Source organism: Vicugna pacos, chromosome 2 (assembly GCF_048564905.1).
Source record: "Vicugna pacos chromosome 2, VicPac4, whole genome shotgun sequence".
Classification (NCBI taxonomy): Eukaryota; Metazoa; Chordata; class Mammalia; order Artiodactyla; family Camelidae; genus Vicugna; species Vicugna pacos.
The window spans coordinates 42399745-42422081 of NC_132988.1; the positions used below are offsets into that span (position 1 = coordinate 42399745).

Sequence of the window (22337 nt, forward strand, 5' to 3'; positions counted from 1 at the left end):
AGTGTTTTTAATAAACAAATAAAACAAGAAAACTAATATCCTTTTCTTAGCAGTTCAAACACAAAAATTTTCAAGTTTAGTTCCATCCTGCTTTGCTTTACTAACTCATTTCCTTTTGACTTCAGATTTAATAAAATAACTATTTTATAAGTCAGGAGACAAAATTATTGCGTTTTTATGGAGTAAAACTAGTAATAATCAAATAATTTATTATTCTTAAATGTAAAAATGTGTTTATTCACAATCTTTGAGAAGTTACCATTCCTTCAAAAAATTCTTTATGAACAAAATACCAAGAAAAATTACAATAGTAGCTTATGCCAAACCAAAAATATACATCTGATGTATACAAACTTTAAAAAGCATAACACAGGCAATGTGAATATAGATTATCATTAAAGTATTTCCAATGACACAGCTACAACTTAAATTATGTTAAGACAGACATAAATTATAGCATTACCTAATATATATTTACATATTTAAAGTTCATATTTACTTCCATGAGATAAAAAAGGAGACAAAACCACAGATGTCATTGCCTTAGCAGTTCAAATATTGAAAGGGCCACATGATTTTTTAAAAGTACAGCAAGAACTTTAAGTTACTATTTATATCTGGACCTTCCTGTATTTTTGAGAACATGCACTGTCATTGTTCCAAGAAAAAGAAAGAAAAACACTAAGGAAAAATCAAAAAACAGTTTGCTTACTAAAATCATATTTAATCCTCAGCAAAATCAAGACAAGCAATTAGGGAGTGTCTTATATCCTAGGCCTTTTAAATTGAATAAACTTTAGAGAAAAGAAGTTAACTGTTTATAATAAAATTCAGTTGTATATATTGATTTACTCAGTTTCATCCCATTAAAGCACCTTGTATTACAAGGTAAAGAAAAGCTTAATAAAATCAATGGATTCTTTCATACCAGAAAGGATTTTATTTACTTTGAAATACCCGTATTACCTTTTTTTTAGGTTTTCCTTTCTTAAACCATGCCCAGAGAATATGCTCTGTAAAATCTTTCTAAGACCATTCATTGAAATATAGAATTAAAAAAAAAATGAAATCTAGAAATTTAATATATCAATTAACTTAAAGTCAATAGTCCATTTATAGTAGCATGTAAAAAGTTTAAAACCTAAGTATATATATTTTCTTAAATATTACTTCTGATTACCAACTTAAGTGTCCAAACTCTGAAAGCTTATTTTAACATGTCATATTCATTGTTCAGACTGAATCAACATTATACTAGGATATGCAACAAAGGTAGAAAGAAACTGATACTTCAGCCTCTCTTTAGGGTCACCTACTCAAATTAATTGTGCTTACTATTAGATAATAAAATTTAAATAAGTCACAGGAATAAATAACGCTGGTAAAGGGAACACTATTCTAAATCTGAATCTGGCAGTCCCTCTTCATGCTCCCTTCACGTCCACTGAGAATTAACACAAAATGCCTTAATATTTTCACAGTTAGCTACTGAAATAGGGGTTAAGAAAGCATTCAAAGTGAAATTGATAAAACTATTTTAAAAAGTGGAAATCTACAAATAGTAAACAGGAATGCTATAAAGAAAGAGCTAAAATAAATTTAATTAATAACATGATAGAAACATTGAACTGTTTTTGAAAAGCAGAAGGCAGATGATGAAATTGCACTTAATTCTGAAGCAATTCAGATACAGCCTATCACTCCTATTCCTTCTTAATAAGCATTTACATGGTTTCTTACCTCCCATCTTACAAAAAGGCTCAGCACAACCATTTATACATTCTAGCTGGTTTTTGGTCATAACTGATAAACAAGATCACACAATTTTACCCTATCGTTTTTGTTGATCTGCATCATATTGCTTTAGGCCAGAATCAGACAGTTCTAACACAGGATTTACAAACCCAGAATACTCAGAATTGCCATTATCATCCATTTCAGCACTGACGAAATCATTCTCCCACTCCAGCCCATTGGAATCATCAGAGGCTGATGTAGGATTACTTCCAGTCTTCTTGCTGCTATACTTAAGTGCTGCCTGGAGAATGTCTTCCTCTGTTTTGGACCGTTCTCTCACTGGAAGCATTCGATTCATTCCTATTATTTGGGCAGAGTTATTAGAAATTTCAGTGAAGATTTAAAAAGCTATACTAAAAGACAAACTATCAGACTTGATTTGTGAATTAACTTAAAGAGCCCATCCTATGGAGGCCTTTTTAAGGGAAATGTTCAGGTGTTATCTGAGAGTGAACATTAATGTTCACTAAAGGACAGTTCTGATGGCAACACTGATCATCTAATAAGATGAAATTTCTGAAGAGCATAAATAAAGCAGAATCGACAGAGGACTTTAATTGCAATTAGTCTTACACAGCCAAATCAGTGTGTCTGCCAAAGCCCTTTCCAACCTAGATGACAATTTTGATTAGCATACAGTGAGACTGACAGAATCAAGGATTAAAAGACATGAAAGGCTTTATATCAAATTGAACAAGATGCTAAAATAAAAATAAATTAAAATCTGCTGATTGGGATCCAAATTCACAGTAACAAAAGTACAGGATTGGGGAAACAGTTTTTAGCTGAGAAGATTTTAAATTAATTGTAATCTTTGGTAAAATTATTAAAGTCCTCTGTATATCAGTTTCTTTATTGATAAAACAAATGGCTTAACTAGAAGATATCTAAGGTCTATTCCACTGCAAAATTCTGTGAAATATTTAATACTTACTACTTTTCTTAAAGTCCTATATTCTGTAACTGGTTTCTCTTTTTTTGATTACCTATTTCTTAAAATGAAAATAAAGATGTGGGCCTTATTCAGTGAAATGGCCTTAAAAAATCCACATTTTAGCTATACTCTGGAGTACTTATAGCTATATGCCATACTGTACACTGAGTGTTTTATATAAATTTTACTTAATCCTTATAATATTCATGATTTCATTTGTTCAAATATTTATTGACTGCCTATTATGTGCCAAGCAATTTTAGACCCTTAGTATACAACAGTGAATAATCATTCTTTAAAAGTAGGTTTATAATTCCCTTTTTATGATGAACAAACTGCAGCTTAGAGAGATTAAGAAATCTGTCTAAAGTATTACTGCTAGGAAGACATACTAGCTAAAATTCAAACTCATGTCTGTGTATGGCTTTTATATTAGCAAAAAAAAAAACAACACCTAATTGCTTATTTATTATGAACTAAAAGTTAATTATATTTTGGCTTTAGGTGGTCCACAAGGGGGCAGTAATTTTTACTGAGTAAAATGAGCTAGATTACAAAAACCTTAAAATGAGAACACTTATTTTCTAAATCTCAAGAAACATTAAGAATTAAGCAACTTTCTAAAAAACTTACCAACAAATGATAATCACTAATACAATAAAAATCTAAGAAATTTTTACACTGATTTTTCAAGGCCTTGCATTCATTTCAGTTTAAATGAAGTAAAATATAAAGTACATTTCTATAAATTAACACAAATTAAATAAAAGTTTTCAGGTAAAATTGTGAATATAAAATACCTTCTTCATCTTCCCATTCTAGATCTAAAGATGTGCTGTCATCATTTCCACTAGTTGATTTAGTTTTGGTCATTAAATCACAACTGCTTTCTGTATTTGGTGTTAAAACTGTGGCATCTGATGAGAGTCCTAGAAAACACACCAAATAGAATTAAATGTGGTCATCTACACTCCTTTACCACAACCATTTATTTTGTGATAATTATCTCTTTCCAAATAACACTACTCCTTTTAACATCATAAAAAACAATTATTGAAATCACTGCATTAGTAAGTTTCTGTTAGAAACAGTATAACAGTATAAAGGGGTTTTCCCCCTTTCTCTCTTTTTATTTCTTTATTTTTTTAGTGGAGGTACTGGGCATAGAACCCAGGACCTTGTGCATGCTAACTAAGCATGCTCTCTACCACTGAGCTATACCCTCCCCATCTTTTCTTCTTCTTCTTCTTCTTCTTCTTCTTCTTCTTCTTCTTCTTCTTCTTCTTCTTCTTCTTCTTCTTTTTTAACTTCTTTTCCCATCTACCACAGTAAATATGCAAATTTAAATGAATTATAAACTTTCCAAATATGATAAACTCTAGGTAATATTTTTAACAGTCAATTACAAAAGGGAACAAAAACAAACGAAAGTGATAAATGAAAATCAGTCTATATTTTCAAAAGGAACCACTACCATGCTTCCATTTCTGGGGAGCATAGTAGTTTTGACTTCTGAAACTTGGAGAAAACCATTTTAATCTTATAAACCAATTTGTAATAAGTAAAATAAGTATACTTTTTTTGTACCTACTCCCCTTTTCTGGGAGATGGAGAGGTGAGATCAGAGTAGAAATGGAAAAAGGAGTGCTTGATTCCCGATACATATCTACAGAAATAGCCTGAAATTTTTCTTTACCCCAAACTCCTTTTAAAAAAGGAAAGATAAAATTGTGTAATTAAGGACTAGTTAAGTGACCTGTCTGGGCAACACAAATTGAAGGGTAGGAAGTTCTTCTCAAAAAAGCCAAGATCTCCAATTATCTGTGTAATGTGGCATAAGATAATCTTAAAACGTATACAGATATTTTAAAAGACTTACTACTACTGCGAAAAACTTCATATTGTGACTTTATATTTCTCAAACAAGATTCAAAGTCATCTTCTGGTCCTGAGCTGTAATAAAAGTGAAATAACTTTTTAATATATTCATAGTAGATACAATATAACTGCATGCTTAAGTTAATGATACCACTGTGGTTTGAAGGTCTATCCCACACAAATTCATAATTACCTTACAATTAGAATAATCTAACCAAAAGAGGTCTTAATTTCCTTAATGCTAGCAATAAACTGAAAATAATAAGTCGAAATCCAAAGCTTAGCCATAAGTCTAACTTTATAATTTACAATGAAGAAGCATGAACAAGGTTCTTTGCATGAGTAGGAATCATGACTGGAAATGTGGCACTGAAACATGTCTTCTAAAAAATGATCACACATAAACTTTATTGTAAGAAAAGACAGGGGCCAAAGAAAACACAAACAACTAAGGCAGAAACAATTTATCCAAAGGCATTCAGTGTGCTATTGCGTCATATTCTATATGAAAGATGTGATCACTCTTAAGAATGCAATAAAGTCAACTTAAATAAATGATCATTTTCCAATATAAAGAGAGCAAATATTCTTAGTATTCTTACAAGACAGTATCTTTGATAAGTAGTAACATTTGGAAATAACATTTTCTACTACAAAGGGAAAAAGTATGTTTTGTTATTTACCTTTGATATTCTCCACTGTTTGAAGAATGGTATCGCTGTACAACTCTCTGCCTTTCTTGCTTTGGAAACATAATATAATACAAAATCACTCTGTTGAAAAATTTTATTTTTTAAAACCATTCATGCAATGGCAAAAAGTATTCTTTTTCTAGTTTTTGAAAAAAAAAACCTTAAAAAGTTACTCTATTGAAGTCTTTTTCCTTAAATTTATCACTGTTTATTTCTATATCCTCTTATTTATGGGTAGAATTTCTCTCAACTTGCCAGTGTATAATCCTTAAGTGGTCAAAATATTCATAGTGTTATTAAAAAATAACTTTGAAATTAGTAGCAATAAAACAAAAGATCTAAAAGACCTGAGCTGTGACTCTGACAGTTACTAGCTGTATGTCCTTAGCATGTCCTTTATTTTCTGTTTCTTCATCTGTAAATTACAGATGGCCATAATACTGCCCTAGCAAATTCATAAGGCTATTGTGAAAATCAAATGAATTTGTTTGTCTCTGTGTGTCTTTGTGTGTCAGTGCATGCTGTATAGACTGCTGTATGTTCCTATATCAATATTTATTCAGGGAAGAAAAAACTCAGATTCTGCATATGGAATGCTTTTAGTCTTTAAAAGGTAAGCAGTAAGAAAATTTATTATAGTAAAAAGAGTTGTCTAAATTATAATTAAAGGAAAATACTTTTATTTCTTAGTAGAAGGTGAGTTAATTTTTAAAGTTTCCCACTACTTAGAACTTACTAAAAATAAAAATTAAAAAAGATACTCCCTCATATAATCTAATTAATCTGCTAAAATGCCAAAGAGAGAGAGAGAGAACACAGGTTCCATAGAAATCACACAGAAACACGATATTTGATTTTTCAGTTTCTCTAAGTTACAATAATTATTATGTGACATAATCCTTGTACTACTTCAGTTAACACTGCAGTGGAGTACACACAGGCAAAAGATGGAGGAGGATACTAAGTAGAAAACTGGCAAAGCAGTACTTGAACTCTGGCTCTGTCATTTCTTAGCTGTAAGATCTTAAGCAAGTTACTTAACATCTTTGTCTCTTGGTTTCATAATCTGTAAAATGGGGATTAAAACCACTATCTCCCTCCTCAGATTGCTGTGAGGATTAAACACAGTGAAATATGTAAACTAATCAGATCAGATTCTGACACTTAGCTAGGGCTCCGTAAATGTCTGTTATTAATAGCTGTCTGGCATTATGATAATGCCATATTCAAATATGGCATGGTAAGACATGATAAATCTGCTGTTTTCTCTGATAATATGTCAAGATTTCTCAAGACTCAAACTCCTAATCTCCCAAAGATACACATATAAAGATGAGAAATATACAGTATTCCTATGGGGCAAAAATCACCCAGTTTACCCGATTCTAGGAAGTGTAAGACTAGCAGTTCAAAAAATTGTTTAAAAAAAATTCACAAAAATAAATTTTAAAAAGCTGTAGAAATTATATTTAAAGGTTAGTTTTGCAATGTTTCATCTAAGAATGTATTTATTTTTCCAAAAGGGTACTGAATTCTGGAGAAGTAATTTTCATCTTTGGGATAAACAAGAACTAGCTTCTGCTAATTGAAAGCTAAATAGCATTCAGTATCAAGCATATAATTTGATGTTATTTCTAGCTGTTAAAGACCAACTAACATGTCTTCAAAATTCCTAGGAATATATAAATAAATACATTTGTTGTTAAATAAGAAGCCCTTGACTCTAGGGGAAAAAAGGTCCCAACTAAGATTTGTCAGAGAAAATCAGGAGAAAAGCAGCCCTAATATGTGTTGGGGTCTTTTCCCCTCACCTCCAAGAGCTTTCGCTGCTTTGCTGCCCTGGCTGCTTCACGCTGTGCAGCGTATAAAGCTTCTTCTTCTAGTCTTAACTTCTCCTCTTGTAAGGCTAACTGTACATGAACAAAATAATAAGGATTAACAAAAATCAGAACCTGTCTAACTGCTCTAAAAATAAAATATTTCTATTTATAAAATAAAAAATAAATCATTAAAAAAATCATTGAGCTCTACAAAGCAAGACAGAATTGAAATTTTTGTGATTTCTCGTTTCAATTTCTCTTTTTACAAAAGAACTCAAATGATATCAAACATTGCAGAATTCTTTAGAAGGTGAATTATAAAGTAGCGCATCTAATTTGCATAAATACAAACTGTTTCTAGCTTTAGAACATATAGTGATCTTCATTCTCAACAATTGTTCCAATGCCTATCACCCTGATTAGTTTAATGGTTTGGGCCCTCGTAAGTTCAGGGTCTTTAATCACATCACTGTCTAACAGAGTGAAGCAAGCTTTCACAAAGTTCATTTAACACTGATGCACATGTGTCCTGAATTCTATTACTATAAAGTTATTAAATTACTTCCAAATTTAAGTTCTTGCCAGTCATAACAACATACAAACTGCTTTAGTAATAATCTATTGCATGTCAGATCAAACTTAAAAATCAAATTTCAACACAATTTTTTTCTTTAGCCTAACATTAGCATCTATTGTGCAGCTTAAGTTAATGCCGTTGACATCACCAGCTGGTACTAAACAGACTATTTTTAAATGTACAATGGGATACAATTAACTCCATTTAGTTTAGAAAATGGCAAAACTATAATTACAGGCCATTTCCGTAAATACGTTAAAGTAAATATAACATTCAAGATCATTAGAGGTACTTGGTTCACTTACTAAGAATAGATAAATATAAGACAAACAAAGAGATTAAAAAGAAGACCACTTATTGTGAAACAGAGTAATTTTTTAGTTAGTTTTAAACACAAAGGTGCATGTATCTTGCCAGAGGCCTTACTTGTGAACTCAGAAATTACTTAGAGAAGAATGTATTCTCTTCACTTATTGGCAGCATATGATTTCTGATAAATTAAACCAAACTAAAACAAATTATTATAGGCCGAAATAATTTTTTTCACTTTTAAGTCATTTTCATCTCTGTATATCTAAATATAGGTCCAATGACTATTCATATGCAATATATTATTTAATGACACCTTTCCTCTATAAATATAGAGATTTTAAGATAACATATACTTAAGCAACATAAGACTATTTACCTCTTTTTGGATCTTCATATCAAGATCTTTCTGTTTTTCAACAATAGAATCATAATGCTTCTCTCTTAGGTCAACAATTTCTTCCTTGGTAAGAGGCCTACAGAGGAAAATGAGGGAGAAAAGGGAAGAAAAGAAAAAAAAAAAAGCACTGATGAGCCCACGTCTAATAAAGCACTCATAAAATCAATGAAATTCTGAAATTTTACTGTCAAAAATGTATTAGAGCAATTTGATGCTATGATTTCAATTTTTAGAGTAAAAAAGCATACATTCTAATGCTAATTACAATTTGGTACATGAGCTGAGTAAGATGATATACCATCAGAGTACTTTTTAGCAGAACATTTACCTCCATTTACCTTTACTTTGGCTCTGTTTCAGCCATCTGACCATATTCCAAAATGTTCATCATAAAATAGAAACTTTTGTACGCTACGCTGACCTCAGCCCCTGTATCATTCTGGGACTCTCGGCTCTCATACTCACTCCCCTCCTGTTTATTCTGCTCAACCCCTCTGGTCACCCCAGGCCCTTGATCCTTCCATTTTCTCCCAGTAGTCTATCTGGCCTCACTTCACTTATAACCAGTGGGGACTCCATGGCAAATTTGAAGTACTCTCTTACCTGCATACTCACCTTCTTGCATGCCTATCATTATGCCTTATTCACCCAGATTACTCGCTCTCTGACCTTGGATCATGACTAACCCTTTCTGCTCAGAGATGCTAAAGAAAATCCAACATCTTTTGGCCCTCAGCCCCTAGCAATAAATCTTTACTTACACATGGCCAACTCCCTCTTATATCTTATGCTAACTACTTCAAAACCTTCACATATACACTCCTTAAATTATCATTCAAACTCCTTTCTCTTAGAAGTCAATATCACCCCACTTTGAGACATGTCTCTAACCATCAAATTCCTCATCTTCTTGCCAGTTCTCCTCTTATCTAAGTCTATCCTCTTTCCTCTAAAGAGGTAGCATTTTTAACTTGTTCAAGGTCACCACTGCCATACTTGTACTTGACTTATTCATCACTGGTGTCACCTCACCCCACCCATCCCACCCCAGGGAATTCTGTGGGACACTGCTCCATCAATTAGGGCCTCTCTTTCATCTTTAGTCTATCCTTTTTGTCTGTTTTCACCTCTCTTCATTGAAGAAAGGAAGAAGGAAAGAAGGAAAGAAAAACTTTAACTTGACCTGTATCTATTTCTAACTACTGCTCCTTCTCCTTCCCATTTCAGCCAAAATTTCTGAAATCAAAAGTTTATTGGTAGCACATCTAGCACTTACTATGTGTCAAGTTCTCATCTATGTGCTTTACACATATTACTAATTTTAATTCTCACAAAAACCCTGTAAGATAGATATAAGGATCATATATATGAGGGAAATGAGACAAAGACAGGTTAAGATTAAGTCCTAGTAAGTCATATAGTATGAGGCAAAGCTAGAATTTGAACCCAAGTAGTCTAGGTCCTTGCTCTTAACTACTGTGTTTCCTTTACGTTCTGTGTCCTTACTTCCTATTCTCTCATTAACTCCTGACAGTCTGCCTCTGCTTTCATCAGTCTGATAACTTAAGCAAGCGTAATCAATGGCTTCTATGTTGCCAAATACAATAGATAGTTTTAAGTTCTTATTTTATTACTCCAGTTTCATGTGCCAATGTTGACCTTTCCCCACATTCTACCAGTCTGTCAGTCTGTCTTCTATCCTTGGCTTTCCATGCTTTACTGATTCTTCTTTATACACCCACTGCTTCTTGGTTATCTTCTGACTCCTCTTCTAGGGTCTGCCTATTCAATTCTCAGATCACAGCTCTCTCTCCAAGCTCCAACCACACCACTTTCTCCTCTTCCCCAACCTCAGGTCTTGAAAATTATCATGGTTTTAACCAGCCATGTATAAGGTAACGTCACCTACTTTTGTTCCTCCAGCCCTAACTTCTGCCTAGGGTTTTGTTTTTATTTTTTGTGCTTTTAGTTTTTTGAGGTATTACTTACATAAGATTAAAAAAAAAACATGATTAGTAAACAAGTTTTAGAATGTCATAAGGAAAGAAAAGGGGGATAAAGTTTTAAAAAATTCAAAGAAATGTATTTATCAATATTAGATACAGTTTTTAAAAAATAAAATATGCATAAGTTCAATAGGAAAGCACTTAGTTAGGCACATATGTATATTAAATTCTTCAATGTTCAAAACAATCTTTTGAGATATGTTAACACTTGTCTCAATCTTATGGAAAGAGAAAACCAAGGTCCTAAAATATAAACTGTTTAATGCCTCAAAGCAGGCAAATGTCAGAGCCCGGATTCTTAGAAAGCTTCTTATAGTTCACATAGAAGTCGTTTTAAAAAAAATTTTTAAAAAGCCTTACCTATGACTGCTTCCTGGGCTTTCCCCCTGTACAAAAATTAATTAAACAATTAAACAAATTTCACTAACTGAATTCTATTTAAGGCAAGCCAATAAAATTTTTACTTAAGATATTTTCTGCTTATCTGTTTTATCATAAGAAATTTCATTATTAAAAGTGTTTTAAACAAAAAGCTTTAACATTTTACCTCTTCTCAAAGGCAAAATTCAGTTTAATATCTACCTTAATTATATAACAACCAATTCCTGGACATTTCCTAATTTTTTATAATAAATATTTACTCTATACCAAATGAACTTCTGGGGCAAGATGACTAGACAACATACTCTCTATGCTCTCAACATTTACAACTGATATTCATTATTCACAGATTCTGTATATGCAAATTCACCTATGAGCTAAAATTTATTTTCAATATCAAAACCAATACTCCCTGCACTTCTGTGGTCATTCATTAACTTGCACAGAGCAGCAAAAATCTGAGTTGCCTAATGTGAACATGCCCACTTGAGGTGGAAGGTGATGCTCTGCCTTGTTTCAGCACTCATACTGTGCCCTCTCTGTAGTCTATTCAGTGTCAGTTTTTTGCATTTTTGTGCTATTTTTGTTGTTGATTTTGCTGTTTAAAATGACCCTCATGTGTAGTACTGAAGTGCTATATATTGTTCCTCATTACAAGGTGTGACATACCTTATAGAGGAAATACGTGTCTTACATAAACTTCATTCAGGCATGAATTTTTAGTGCTGTTGGTAGTGAATTCAAGGTTAATGACTCGGGGGGGGGGTACAGCTTAGTGGTAGAGTGCATGCTTAGCATGCACAAAGTCCTGAGTTCAATCTCCAGTACAAATAAAACTAATTATCCCCCTACCCCTAACAAAATAAAATTAAAAAAAAACTTAATGAATCAATAATATACATTAAAATAAGGTATCAAAGAGAAACATAAAACAAGGTTATGTATTTGATCAGCTGACGAAAATGTTGTGACCAGAAGCCTGTAGGAATCTAACCTGTATTTCCCCCCTAGGAGTAACGTTCCAGTATTCACTAATTCAGCATTCAGCAACTTTACAAAATGTAACTACCACAAATAATGAGAATCAACTGTTTTTGTCCTCTTTCACAGGATTACAGCATTTTATCTATAGTTTTTTTCCTTCAAAACAAAACCTAAATACTTTCAAGTGATTTGAATTTATGTACACATTTAAGCTATTCACATCTCACAGTTAAAATATATGACTAAACAACAGCAGAAATAAAATTCCACCAAATGATCCAAATTAACTTAGGAAAAAGCACTACGAAACAGGATATGACTTTCGATTAAACCAAACACTATGACATGAAGAGGAAAGACTGGTTAGCAAAAACAAAAACAAAGAAGTTAATCAAACAAAATGTACCTTAGGAAAACACACTGAACCACAAATTCTTTTAAAAGCAGTATGATGCAGGGATGAAGGCTGAAGGTTGACAGAACTCTGACATTTAGTACTAGCCAGAAACTTTAAAAATATGTTAAGACTTTGTTTTAAAAAATAGAATTAAAGTAACCTTTGAAAGGGGAATAAACTAAATAAACATTAAAATATTTGGGAGAAATTCACTGGGAAAACAAAAGGCTAAGACAGTTTCCCAAATGTGTTCTACCAGATAATAAATACTCATTACTATTTAAAAACAGATTTATACCCAAATTAATTTGGGAAATGCTAAATTGAACAAGTTTAAATAATTTTCTTTAACAGTTCTTCTCAGAACCTTTAATATGATAATTTACACTCTGAGACTAGCATTCTGTACACACTCTGGGCGCTTGGCTAAACAATTTAAATTTGGTTTGGTACATTTTCTTTTTTCCTTAAAAAACAAAAATGATGGGGGAAAAAAAAGCTTGTAATATTCTTCTAATCAAATTCACTTTAGAGATGTGGAAAGTAGGCCCAAAGAAGTTTAAGTAATTTGCACAAACGCATCTAACAGTTCAGTGAAGCTGGAAATTAACACAGAAACTAAAACTCTTATAACTATGCCAGTGCATAAAAAATACACACCATATGTCACTAATTCTAAAACACACTTTTTTTTCCATTTTAACATTTCTGTATTTGGGATGCATCTTAAAACAGATTTTTAGATGAAGTGAAATGTAAAAATCAACAAAAAGAATAAATGATAAAAAAGATAATCGCTAAAGTCAGAAAGCGATCATAGAACAAACATGGATAAATTTCACCCTCAGAAATCTATGAAAATTATAGTTAAAGAATGGGTTTACTCTGGATTGTTGAGGAATTTTACCTACTTAATGGCAAGAGGTTAGAAATGTCTTTTAAAAAGTTCTTCAGGTTCTGTAGAATGCTTTAAAAACCTGTTTTTTAATATATATATATGATATAATATATAATTGATATATGAAACTGTATATAGTATATTAGTTTTATATGTTATATAGTAGAAAAATCTGAATTATTTGTTAATATAAATTAGTAAAAGAAGGAGATAAGAAACTAAAAAGTAAAACTAAACACCAAAAATTCTAAAATAAAAATAAAAAATTTTAAAAATGATTGTTAGAACTAATGAGAACAAATATAAATTTTCTACTTATGTGAAAATACTTACTTCATCACTTTCTACTAGATTCTCAAACTGAAACAACAAGAAAGTAAGTGTTAGGATGAATCTTTGTCTAAAGTATCTATTTCACAAAAAATTTTAAGTCACTTTTTCATTTCAAAAATAATATATCTTTATATTTTTAAGATAAAGTATAAGTTATGTCTTTTTACACACTAGTTCATTTGATATATTTAACAGTTCTATAAGACAGCCAAGACAAGAATATACCATTTATGACTATATGAAAAAGAAAAAGAATTACAGCAATTTTCTACATGAATCAGAAACATAAACTAAAACTTTCACCTGAATTGAATATTTCATGGGTGTTTTAAACTCACACTGCCAGAATTTTTTACTTCACTTGAGTTTGGAAAAAATTATTTAATGTCATAAGAAGTCCCTCAAGAAACAGACTTAAAAAACACTCAAATTAAGAATTTCTCTTGTAATATTTATATTTATTCATCTAAACACTCAAATAAGAATTTCTCTTGTAATATTTATATTTATTCATCTATTCATTCATATAACTATTTACTGAAAATCTACCAGATGGCAGATGCTAATCCCCAGTGCAGTGTCCTTCTAGGGATAGGAATGTAAACAATTTGATCATAAAGGGATGAATGTCATGTCAAACGACGAAATGAAAGTCATTACTATTAAATTATATTATTAAAATATTTATACTTCAAATAATTTGACAAATAACCACTTGAAAGAATGGAAAATTGTTCTATTTTAATATTGTTTCATTGTTTAAAGATTAAGAAAACAATGAATTCAAAAGGCTTAGAAAATTCAAGACTCTAAAGCAATGACTCAAAAGTGCTTAAAATTATTATCTTGAACATATATTTTGTGCTGGTTTGTAATCTGTTTTAAAAAAAGAATTCTTGGTTTATATGCTTCTTTATTTAAGACAGAATGCAGTTTTGGACTGGCTGTAGGTTCTGCCACTTATAGGTTGTGTAATATAGTCCAATTTCTTCACCTGTCTAAACCTCTAATTATCGCTGATAAAGTGGGGTGACTGCTACCTGTTTAACAGAATTGTAGTAAAAATTGTACATTCATAAACTGTATGATAAAATAGCTGGTACATAGTTGGGACTGAGTAAGTGGTAGACTCTATCATTATGTCCTTATATACAAAGAATAAGCAACTCAGAGTTTCATACAGTGGAGTTGCAGAAAATCAACTAGGTGTTTTGATTCTGGCACACCTCAACTAGCAGGTCAGTGACCTGTCTCTAGAATCACTGTCTACCGAGCCACTATAACTGATAGAAGAGTACCCTCTGCCTCAGTTGTGTAGGGCAGAAAAAAAACGAAAACAAAACACTACTTCTTAAAGTAGAAACAGCAATTCTATTAGAAGAACAGGACCTTAATCTTCTGCAAGCTGGTTCTCCCTACTCACTGTTCCCAATGCTTTCCCTGTTCACTAGCATCAACAATACTGAAGTATATGAAAATTTAGCACCATATTAAACTTAGGTCCAGGCCTTTCTCCCCTAAGAACAACAACAACAAATGTCCTTCCTGTCCTTCTGACAGTACTTTTGTCCAATCAGATTCACGACTCTACTTACCTCTATAGTTAAGTGCTCACCTCTTGAGCATGTTCTAAAATACTTGGATCTGGGAAGAAAAACAGAAAGACAACTTTAAAAATCACAATTAATCCTAAAACTGAGTTAATATCATGACATAAAACATTTCCTCAAATTCACTAATATGCAGTATCTTATATTTGAAAAAAGAAACCACCACACTTACCTAACAATATAAATAGTCCAGATTTTTTAACTTAGTTATGTATTTAAAAGTGTTTGGTCAACCAATATTTTTCTACTGGTCCTAATATTTACTAAAACTGTAATAATAAATTAACTTACTATATTTACCACATGGAACAGAATATAATTAAATTTAAAAGTTTATCACATTATTTTTACTGTATCAAGAAAAGTAACTTGCTAAAATATTGGTGTGTTAAATAACGCATAAGAGTATGCTCCCAATTTTGTTAAACATTTGCAAAACAACAAAAATCTAAAAAGATACATGCAATATATTAAGAGTGGTTAGATAGTCGGATCATGTTTATACAAAGCTTAGGTGCTTTTTGTTTTCTTCTCACGTCTGCACTAATAAAAGAAAAAGAAAATCAATGCACATATACACTAGCCAAATAATTCATTACATTAGTTTTTCCAACTAGGGTCCAATATTAACTTTAGTTTTAATTTCTCCTCACAATGTATACATATATCAAATCACCATGATGTACACTTTAAATATCTTACAACTTTGTAGCTTATACCTCAGTAAAGCTAACATTAAAAAATTCTAATCACTCTTCTGCTCCTACTAGTGAAACTTACATGTAGTCAAGTAAGCATCTCCTTTGTTATACTCGCTCCAAAGATATGACCACACTCTATTATAAACTATATGTCCTCTAACTAATATAGTATGAAAGGTGGTTTGGGACACAGCCACTCAAACCCCTGTACTCCTGGAGTGTTAGGAGGTAAGACTTTCACTTACAATGTGGATCTCGTTATTGCTGCCTAAATTGATGACAGAGAGACTCTCCATCCTCTCACAGGGAACCAAAATTACACTGAGTTCCTAATGTATCAGGATTCTTGGACAGAAAGTACCCCTTTGAGAGATGGTAAGAATCCTGGGGTTAGGAGAGATCAGAATGCTTTGTGAGTATTATGTATGTATGTGCGTGCAGAAAAAGCAGACAGATTTTGTAAAAGAGAATGCCATGTTACCAAAACTAAATTTTTTTATCATAAAGAATTTAAAAAAAAAGCAATGAAATTAAAGGTGCTATTTTTCCTGGTACAATCTTTATTTGCTAACAGATATAAAGCAGTTTTATTGACCATCAAGAGATCATAGGTAAAAAGCAGAACATTTGGTATTGCCATTCCACAGATCTATTGATTCATGTAACATATCCAGTATAAATACCTTTAATTCTCTAAGCAACTAGTGCCTGCATCCTTCTAATCTTCCCCATTTCTCAAATAAAAACAGAAATGAGTTTAGCTTTCTAGTAGCACTGTATTCTGACATTAGGATTTATGCTTAAAGTACTATATGCTCTCTCCCAGCAACCATCTCTCTCTTCCCTGAATGAAAAATCTGTTTCTGATTAATCTATTTCCTCTTCTAGGCTTACTGAGTGATTTAACCGAATAGCAGAATAAAGTTCAGTAATACTAAGTATCACAGTATAGGCCATCAAGTGTGACTTCACTGCTGAAGCAAAGTCTAAAGTTAAGACTGTATAAACCCAAGGAAGTAACTATTGCACTACACTTACATTAGATGGCAGAATACTGTGTTCTGTTCTAATTATTCATAGATATATAGCTAACTTTAGTAGAAGCCCAAAGTGTTGGCTATTGTAAATGTCTCCCTTTTTTGTCCCCTTTTTTCACATCTAACTATTGTGAGGATGTTCAGGCTCTTGAACGACTCTCTCTGATTATCTGACCAACCTAGACCATAGCTATCCCCCAGACCTCATTTGAATGGCTCAGAGTTATATGGAAACTGAGGAGAGAGACAGAGTATTCTCCTGAGAGCTCTAGGAAGGTGCTATGGGTTAGGGTTCTGACACTCTGCAGAGAGTACTGAAATCGATTGAGAGAGTGTTTTTTTTTTTTTTTAAAGTGTTCTCACAGCATTGAAGTCATCCCTAAGGACCAGTTACACCCCTGCTCTGCTCTGCCCATAGTTTGCTTAGTACTTGAGAAACCTAGTACCCTTATAAAAAATTCCACCTTTTGCCTAAGATAGTTTAATCTGGGTTTCTGTCCCTATAATCAAAGTCCTGAGTAATAAATAAACATGAGTCTAAGTGATAGAATGACAAAAAAGAAAATTAAGAAATAGCAATATATATAAATATAATAATAGGTAAACAGAAAAGCATAATAAATTTGGGGAAAAATTCAAGCTTTCTTTTAAGATAGATTAAATTCAGACCTTATTATTCACAAAGGGCATATACTGACTCCTACTACAACAAATGCTAAGATTATATTGATAGAATAAAGTAAATAAATACTCAATTTGGCAAACTCAGGGGCTGTATCCTGGAATTTATCTGAAAAGAAAATGAGAAATATTGTGGTACATATTTGAGAAGTAATTAGAAAGCCAATTGTTTGAAAGTCTCATTTCATATTTCAGAGAGCTTTCTCATTAGTAAATGAAAGAAACTGAAATTAAAATCTTTCTATATTATTGGATGCCTAAAAGCCTAACACATTTAGAATATAACTTTTTCAGTGTTTCTGGTTATAAACTGTCTTGATATTTTGTGTTTTCTGACTCACAGTTTTGTTCTAGAATGAGGAGTGAGGCTCTTGGCAATCCTTTATTACTTCTAGGTAAGGATGAGAATATAAGTGGAACAACTTAAGAGAGAAAAGGAGATACTTATCTATTAAATGTGGCCTCAAGTGTTTATACTTTTATTTCATAAGTACTCACTGAGTACGTACTAAGTGCCTGGCACTGTTCTAGGTGCTGACAATACAACTGTCAATAAAACAGATAAAGACTGCCACCTTGCAGCTAACACTCTTGGGGATGAATGACAACAAGCAAGCAGATAAATGCATCAGATGGTGGGATATGCTATGAAAAAACAAGTATCTCAAAGTAAGTGAGGATAGTGACTGGGAAAGGGAGGTTATTTTATATGGAGTGGTCAGGGCAGCCCTTTCTGTTAAAGCAAAATTAGAACAAAGACCCGCAAGGCAATGAGGAAGCCAGTCAACTAGGTATCTGGAAGAAAAGAATCATAAGCAGAGGAAAAACACAAAAGCTCTGAGGCAAAACTGTGCTTGGCATATTCTGAGAAAGTAGGGGGCCTGAACAGCTGCAGTGGAGGAGAAAGGGAGATAAGATCTGTGAAAGAGCCAGAGTCAGACCACAGGCCAGGCCATGGGAAAGATTTTAGGTTTTATTCTCAGTTAGACGAGAATTCACAAATATTTGTCTTTGGCACTCACTTTTTCCCTGATTATCTTTTTTATACATGATTTGTTCAAATCAGATTTCAAACAAGGTTTACACACTGCAGTTACCTGTTAGGCCTCTTAACGTCTATAACAGCCCTCCTCCCTGCACCATTACCTTTTTTCATGCCATTCATTTGTTAGAGAAATCATGTCACTTGTCCTGTAGAATTTCTTACTTCCTAGATCACTTCCTAATATTTTTCCTCTTGGTGTTGTTTAAATGTTTCCTCTATCCTCTGTGCTGGTAATCTGATTTAAAAGCTTGATTATATTGAGTGCAATTTTTTAAGGCAAGAACCCTTTATATGTGGTATGTGCTACTTAATCAAATTACAAGGAGTTTTATTTTTGTCTGCCTCACTTTTGCTGACACTGAGAACGATCCGTAGGTTCAGGTATTGTTAGCCTAACGCATCCATTAGAAAGCGTCCCTAAAATGTGACAATGAGTGTGTGTATGTCCATGAATGACTGAAAAATTGTGCTGAACACTGGAATTTGACACAACATTGTAAAATGATTATAAATCAATAAAAAATGTTAAAAAAAAGTAAAAAAAAAAAGAAAGCTTCCCACCAACATTTTACTAAACAGTTTCAACATCCATTGATAAATCATTTTCAGCTCTATTATTTCATTAGAAGGTAAAAAATCATTATTTTTTATTTCTATCATTCTTTATGAATTTATTAGCTATATAAAAACTTCACTGGAAGATCCTGAATAGATGATCTGCCATAAGTTTTAAAAAGTCTAATTAGGAATCTATCATAATACTATAGCAGAAAAATGATTGTAGCTTGGATGACGAAACTGAAGTTATGAGAAGTAGTTCTGAAGAAAAGGTTGACAATTTGCTAATATATTAGCTGTAAGAGTGTATGTAAAAAGGAAAAATCAAGGATGCTCCTAAGTTTTTGGCCTGAACAAGTAGAATGGAGTTGCCATTTAGTGAGATGAAGGAATCTGGGAAAGGAGCACGTTTATGTGCTCTGAACTTGACATCCATATATTGAGTCTAGATTAGAGTTCTCTATTCAAATTCTAAGCCTAGAAACATTAACATCTGTCCAAAACCTCCTTTAGAGTACTTTCTATAATTAACCTTGTGGCTACTTCTCAATCTCAGATCAGTAAAAACACTACTGTTTTCTTTCTTGCTTCAAACCCAGGAAATTCATCTTGTTTTCTCTTCCTATCCCAAGGAAGAATGGCTGCAAAGATGCAATGTCAGCAATCTCTCCCCTCCCATACATATGCTTCATGTTCTTACCAATACATACACATACCTATTGCTTTTAAGGATTTTACTTCTAATCACTATGGAAAAATAGAAGTATGGCCTATTCCCGGGAGAGAGAGGAAGAGTGAGTTACCCCTCAATAAGGGATAGTTATCCCTCAATAAGGGATATCTCTGAATAAGTTAGACATATAGAGAAAAAATTAAAATTATAAAAGCAATGCAGAATGGATCAGTTACCTTGATAAGCTGGGTCACCTTAGGGGAATGAATGGCTCCTGGGTTTTAAGACTTAAAGGAAAGAGAGTAAGATGGCATCTAAAAGAAGAATGTGTTGAGAAAATGGAAGACCAAAAAACACAGAAACAAATATTAGCAGGGTTCATCCAAAGCCTATCTGCAGAATGGTCCTGGTTCAAGGAACTGAGCTGTCTGACCCAGTGGCAGGTACTGCTCCAAGGGGATGAGTTATTTGAATTGTAAAACTAAACTTCTTCTGAATTTATATTCACTAAGCACCTCTACCCCCTTATTCTCCTCATCCATTAAAATTCTATCACGATATTGCAGCAATTCAGTCACATCTTCAAACTGTTCTTCTAATTCTGGTCCTCTTGTTATTTCCACTGTCTCAGCAGTTACTTTCTCCACTGAAGTCTTAAACCCCTCAAGGTCATCCATTAGGGTTGGAATCAACTGCTTCCAAACTGCTGATAATGTTGATATTTTGACCTCTTCTGATGAATCATGAATGTTCTTAATGACATCTAGGGTGAATCCTTTCCAGAATGCTTTAAATTTACCTTTCCCAGATCCATCTGAGGAATCACTAACTTTGGCAGCTATTGTCTTACACAATGTATTTCTTAAATAGTAAGACCTGAAAGCCGAAATTACAACTTAATCCATGGGCTGCAGAATGGATGTTGTGTTACTAGGTACGAAAACAATATTAATCTTGTTGTACATCTCCATCAGAGCTCTTGGGTGACCAGGTGCATTGCTGATGAGCAGTCATATTTTGAAAGGAATCTTTTTTTTAATGATCAGTAGGTCTTAAGAGTGGGCTCAAAATATTCAGTAAACCATGTTGTAAACAGATGTGCTGTCATCCAGGCTTTGCTGTTCCATTTATAGAGCCCAGGCAGAATAGAATGAGCATAATTCTTAAGGGCCCTAGGATTTTTGGAATGGTAAATGAGCACTAGCTTCAACTTAGTCATCAGCTGCATTAGACACTAACAAAAGAGAGTCAGCCTGTCCTCTGAAGCTTTGAAGCCAGACATTTATTTCTCTCTAGGTATGGAAGTCCTACATGGCATCTCCTTCCAAGAGAAGGCTGTTTCATCTACATTGAAAATCTGTTGTTTAGTATAGTCACCTTCATTAATGATCTCTGGATAACTTGCTGCAGCTTCTACATCAGCACTTGCTGCTTTCCCCTGGACTTTTATGTTATGGAGATGGCATCTTTCCTTACACCTCATAAACCAACCTCCGCTAGCTTAAAAATTCTCTTCTGTAATTTTCTCACCTCTCTCAGCTTTTACAGAATTGAAGAGAGTTTAGAGTCTTGTTCTGGATTGGGTTTTGGCTTAAGGGAGTGTTGTGGCTGTTCTGATCTTCTATCCAGATCACGTGAACTTTCTCCGTATCAGCAATGAAGCTGTTTTTCCTTACCATTCATGTGTTCAGCGGAGTAGCACTTTTAATTTCCTTCAGGGACTTTTCTTTTGGATTCATAACTTGGCTAACTGACCCAAGAGGCCTAGCTTCCAGCATCTTGGTTTTTGACATGCCTTCCCCATGTGATTTTTCATCCTTTGCTCTTCCATAAAAATTGGTGTAATCAGCTGGTTAAGTTTAGTCCAACTGCTGGAACTGCACTGAATTCAGATCTTTCTGTCCATGAACATGGTATTGTCCTCCATTTATTTAGTTTTTTTTTTTTAACTGTTGTTTTGGTCTTATACATCTATTATCGATTTATTCCTAGTTTCTTGTATTTTTAATTGCTTACATAGAAAGTAATTTTTAAAATATACATTATCTGTTTATTGCTGATATATAGGAACACAATAAAATTTTAATACAAATAATAGATAGAATTTCACATTAAGAGATTAGGAAAAATATCTGATAATACCAAGTGTTAGAAATGGAACAATGAAATCCCACTGTCTGCAAAAGTATAAACTGGTATAACTGCTTTGAAGAGTTTGATATATTCTAGTAAATTTGAAGATGTGCATGAGCTACGAACCAGCAATTCAATTTCTGAGTATATATACCTAAAAAATCTCTAGAACAAGTGTACAAAGAAATATTTATAAGAATGTTAACTGAAGTAGTTTGTAATAGTAAAAAAAATCTTGAAATATTCTAAATGCTTATCAACAGGGGAATAGATGAATTTAATTATGGCTTACTCACACAATAAAACACTACAAAGGAGTAGAAATGAATGAACCTGAGCTACATGTATGAAAATGAGACTTAAATGAATATTCCAGTTAAGAATCACTACCCTAAATCAAAAACTTAATCAATCAATGTTTATTATATTTAAAGTGACTAGAGGGGGAATGAAGCACCATTATTTCCTTCAACTTAGAGGAGTGAATGTGGGT

The 22337-nt window shown here is 32.7% G+C and overlaps 1 protein-coding gene across 1 annotated transcript in view; it reads right to left on the reverse strand.

Moving 5' to 3' along the window:
- Window positions 1-216: 216 nt before the first annotated feature.
- The window catches only part of AP1AR (adaptor related protein complex 1 associated regulatory protein), a 31392-nt gene continuing 9271 nt past the window's right edge, over window positions 217-22337 (reverse strand). Inside the window, exons 2-10 of the mRNA XM_006212032.3 lie at window positions 15002-15050; window positions 13407-13433; window positions 10774-10799; window positions 8387-8483; window positions 7113-7211; window positions 5293-5351; window positions 4611-4684; window positions 3532-3660; window positions 217-2097 (exon numbers count right to left, since the gene is read on the reverse strand). Of these exons, the coding sequence (XP_006212094.1) occupies window positions 1832-2097; window positions 3532-3660; window positions 4611-4684; window positions 5293-5351; window positions 7113-7211; window positions 8387-8483; window positions 10774-10799; window positions 13407-13433; window positions 15002-15050 (826 nt within the window). The 3' untranslated portion in view covers window positions 217-1831. The remainder of the gene's footprint in view (window positions 2098-3531; window positions 3661-4610; window positions 4685-5292; window positions 5352-7112; window positions 7212-8386; window positions 8484-10773; window positions 10800-13406; window positions 13434-15001; window positions 15051-22337) is intronic.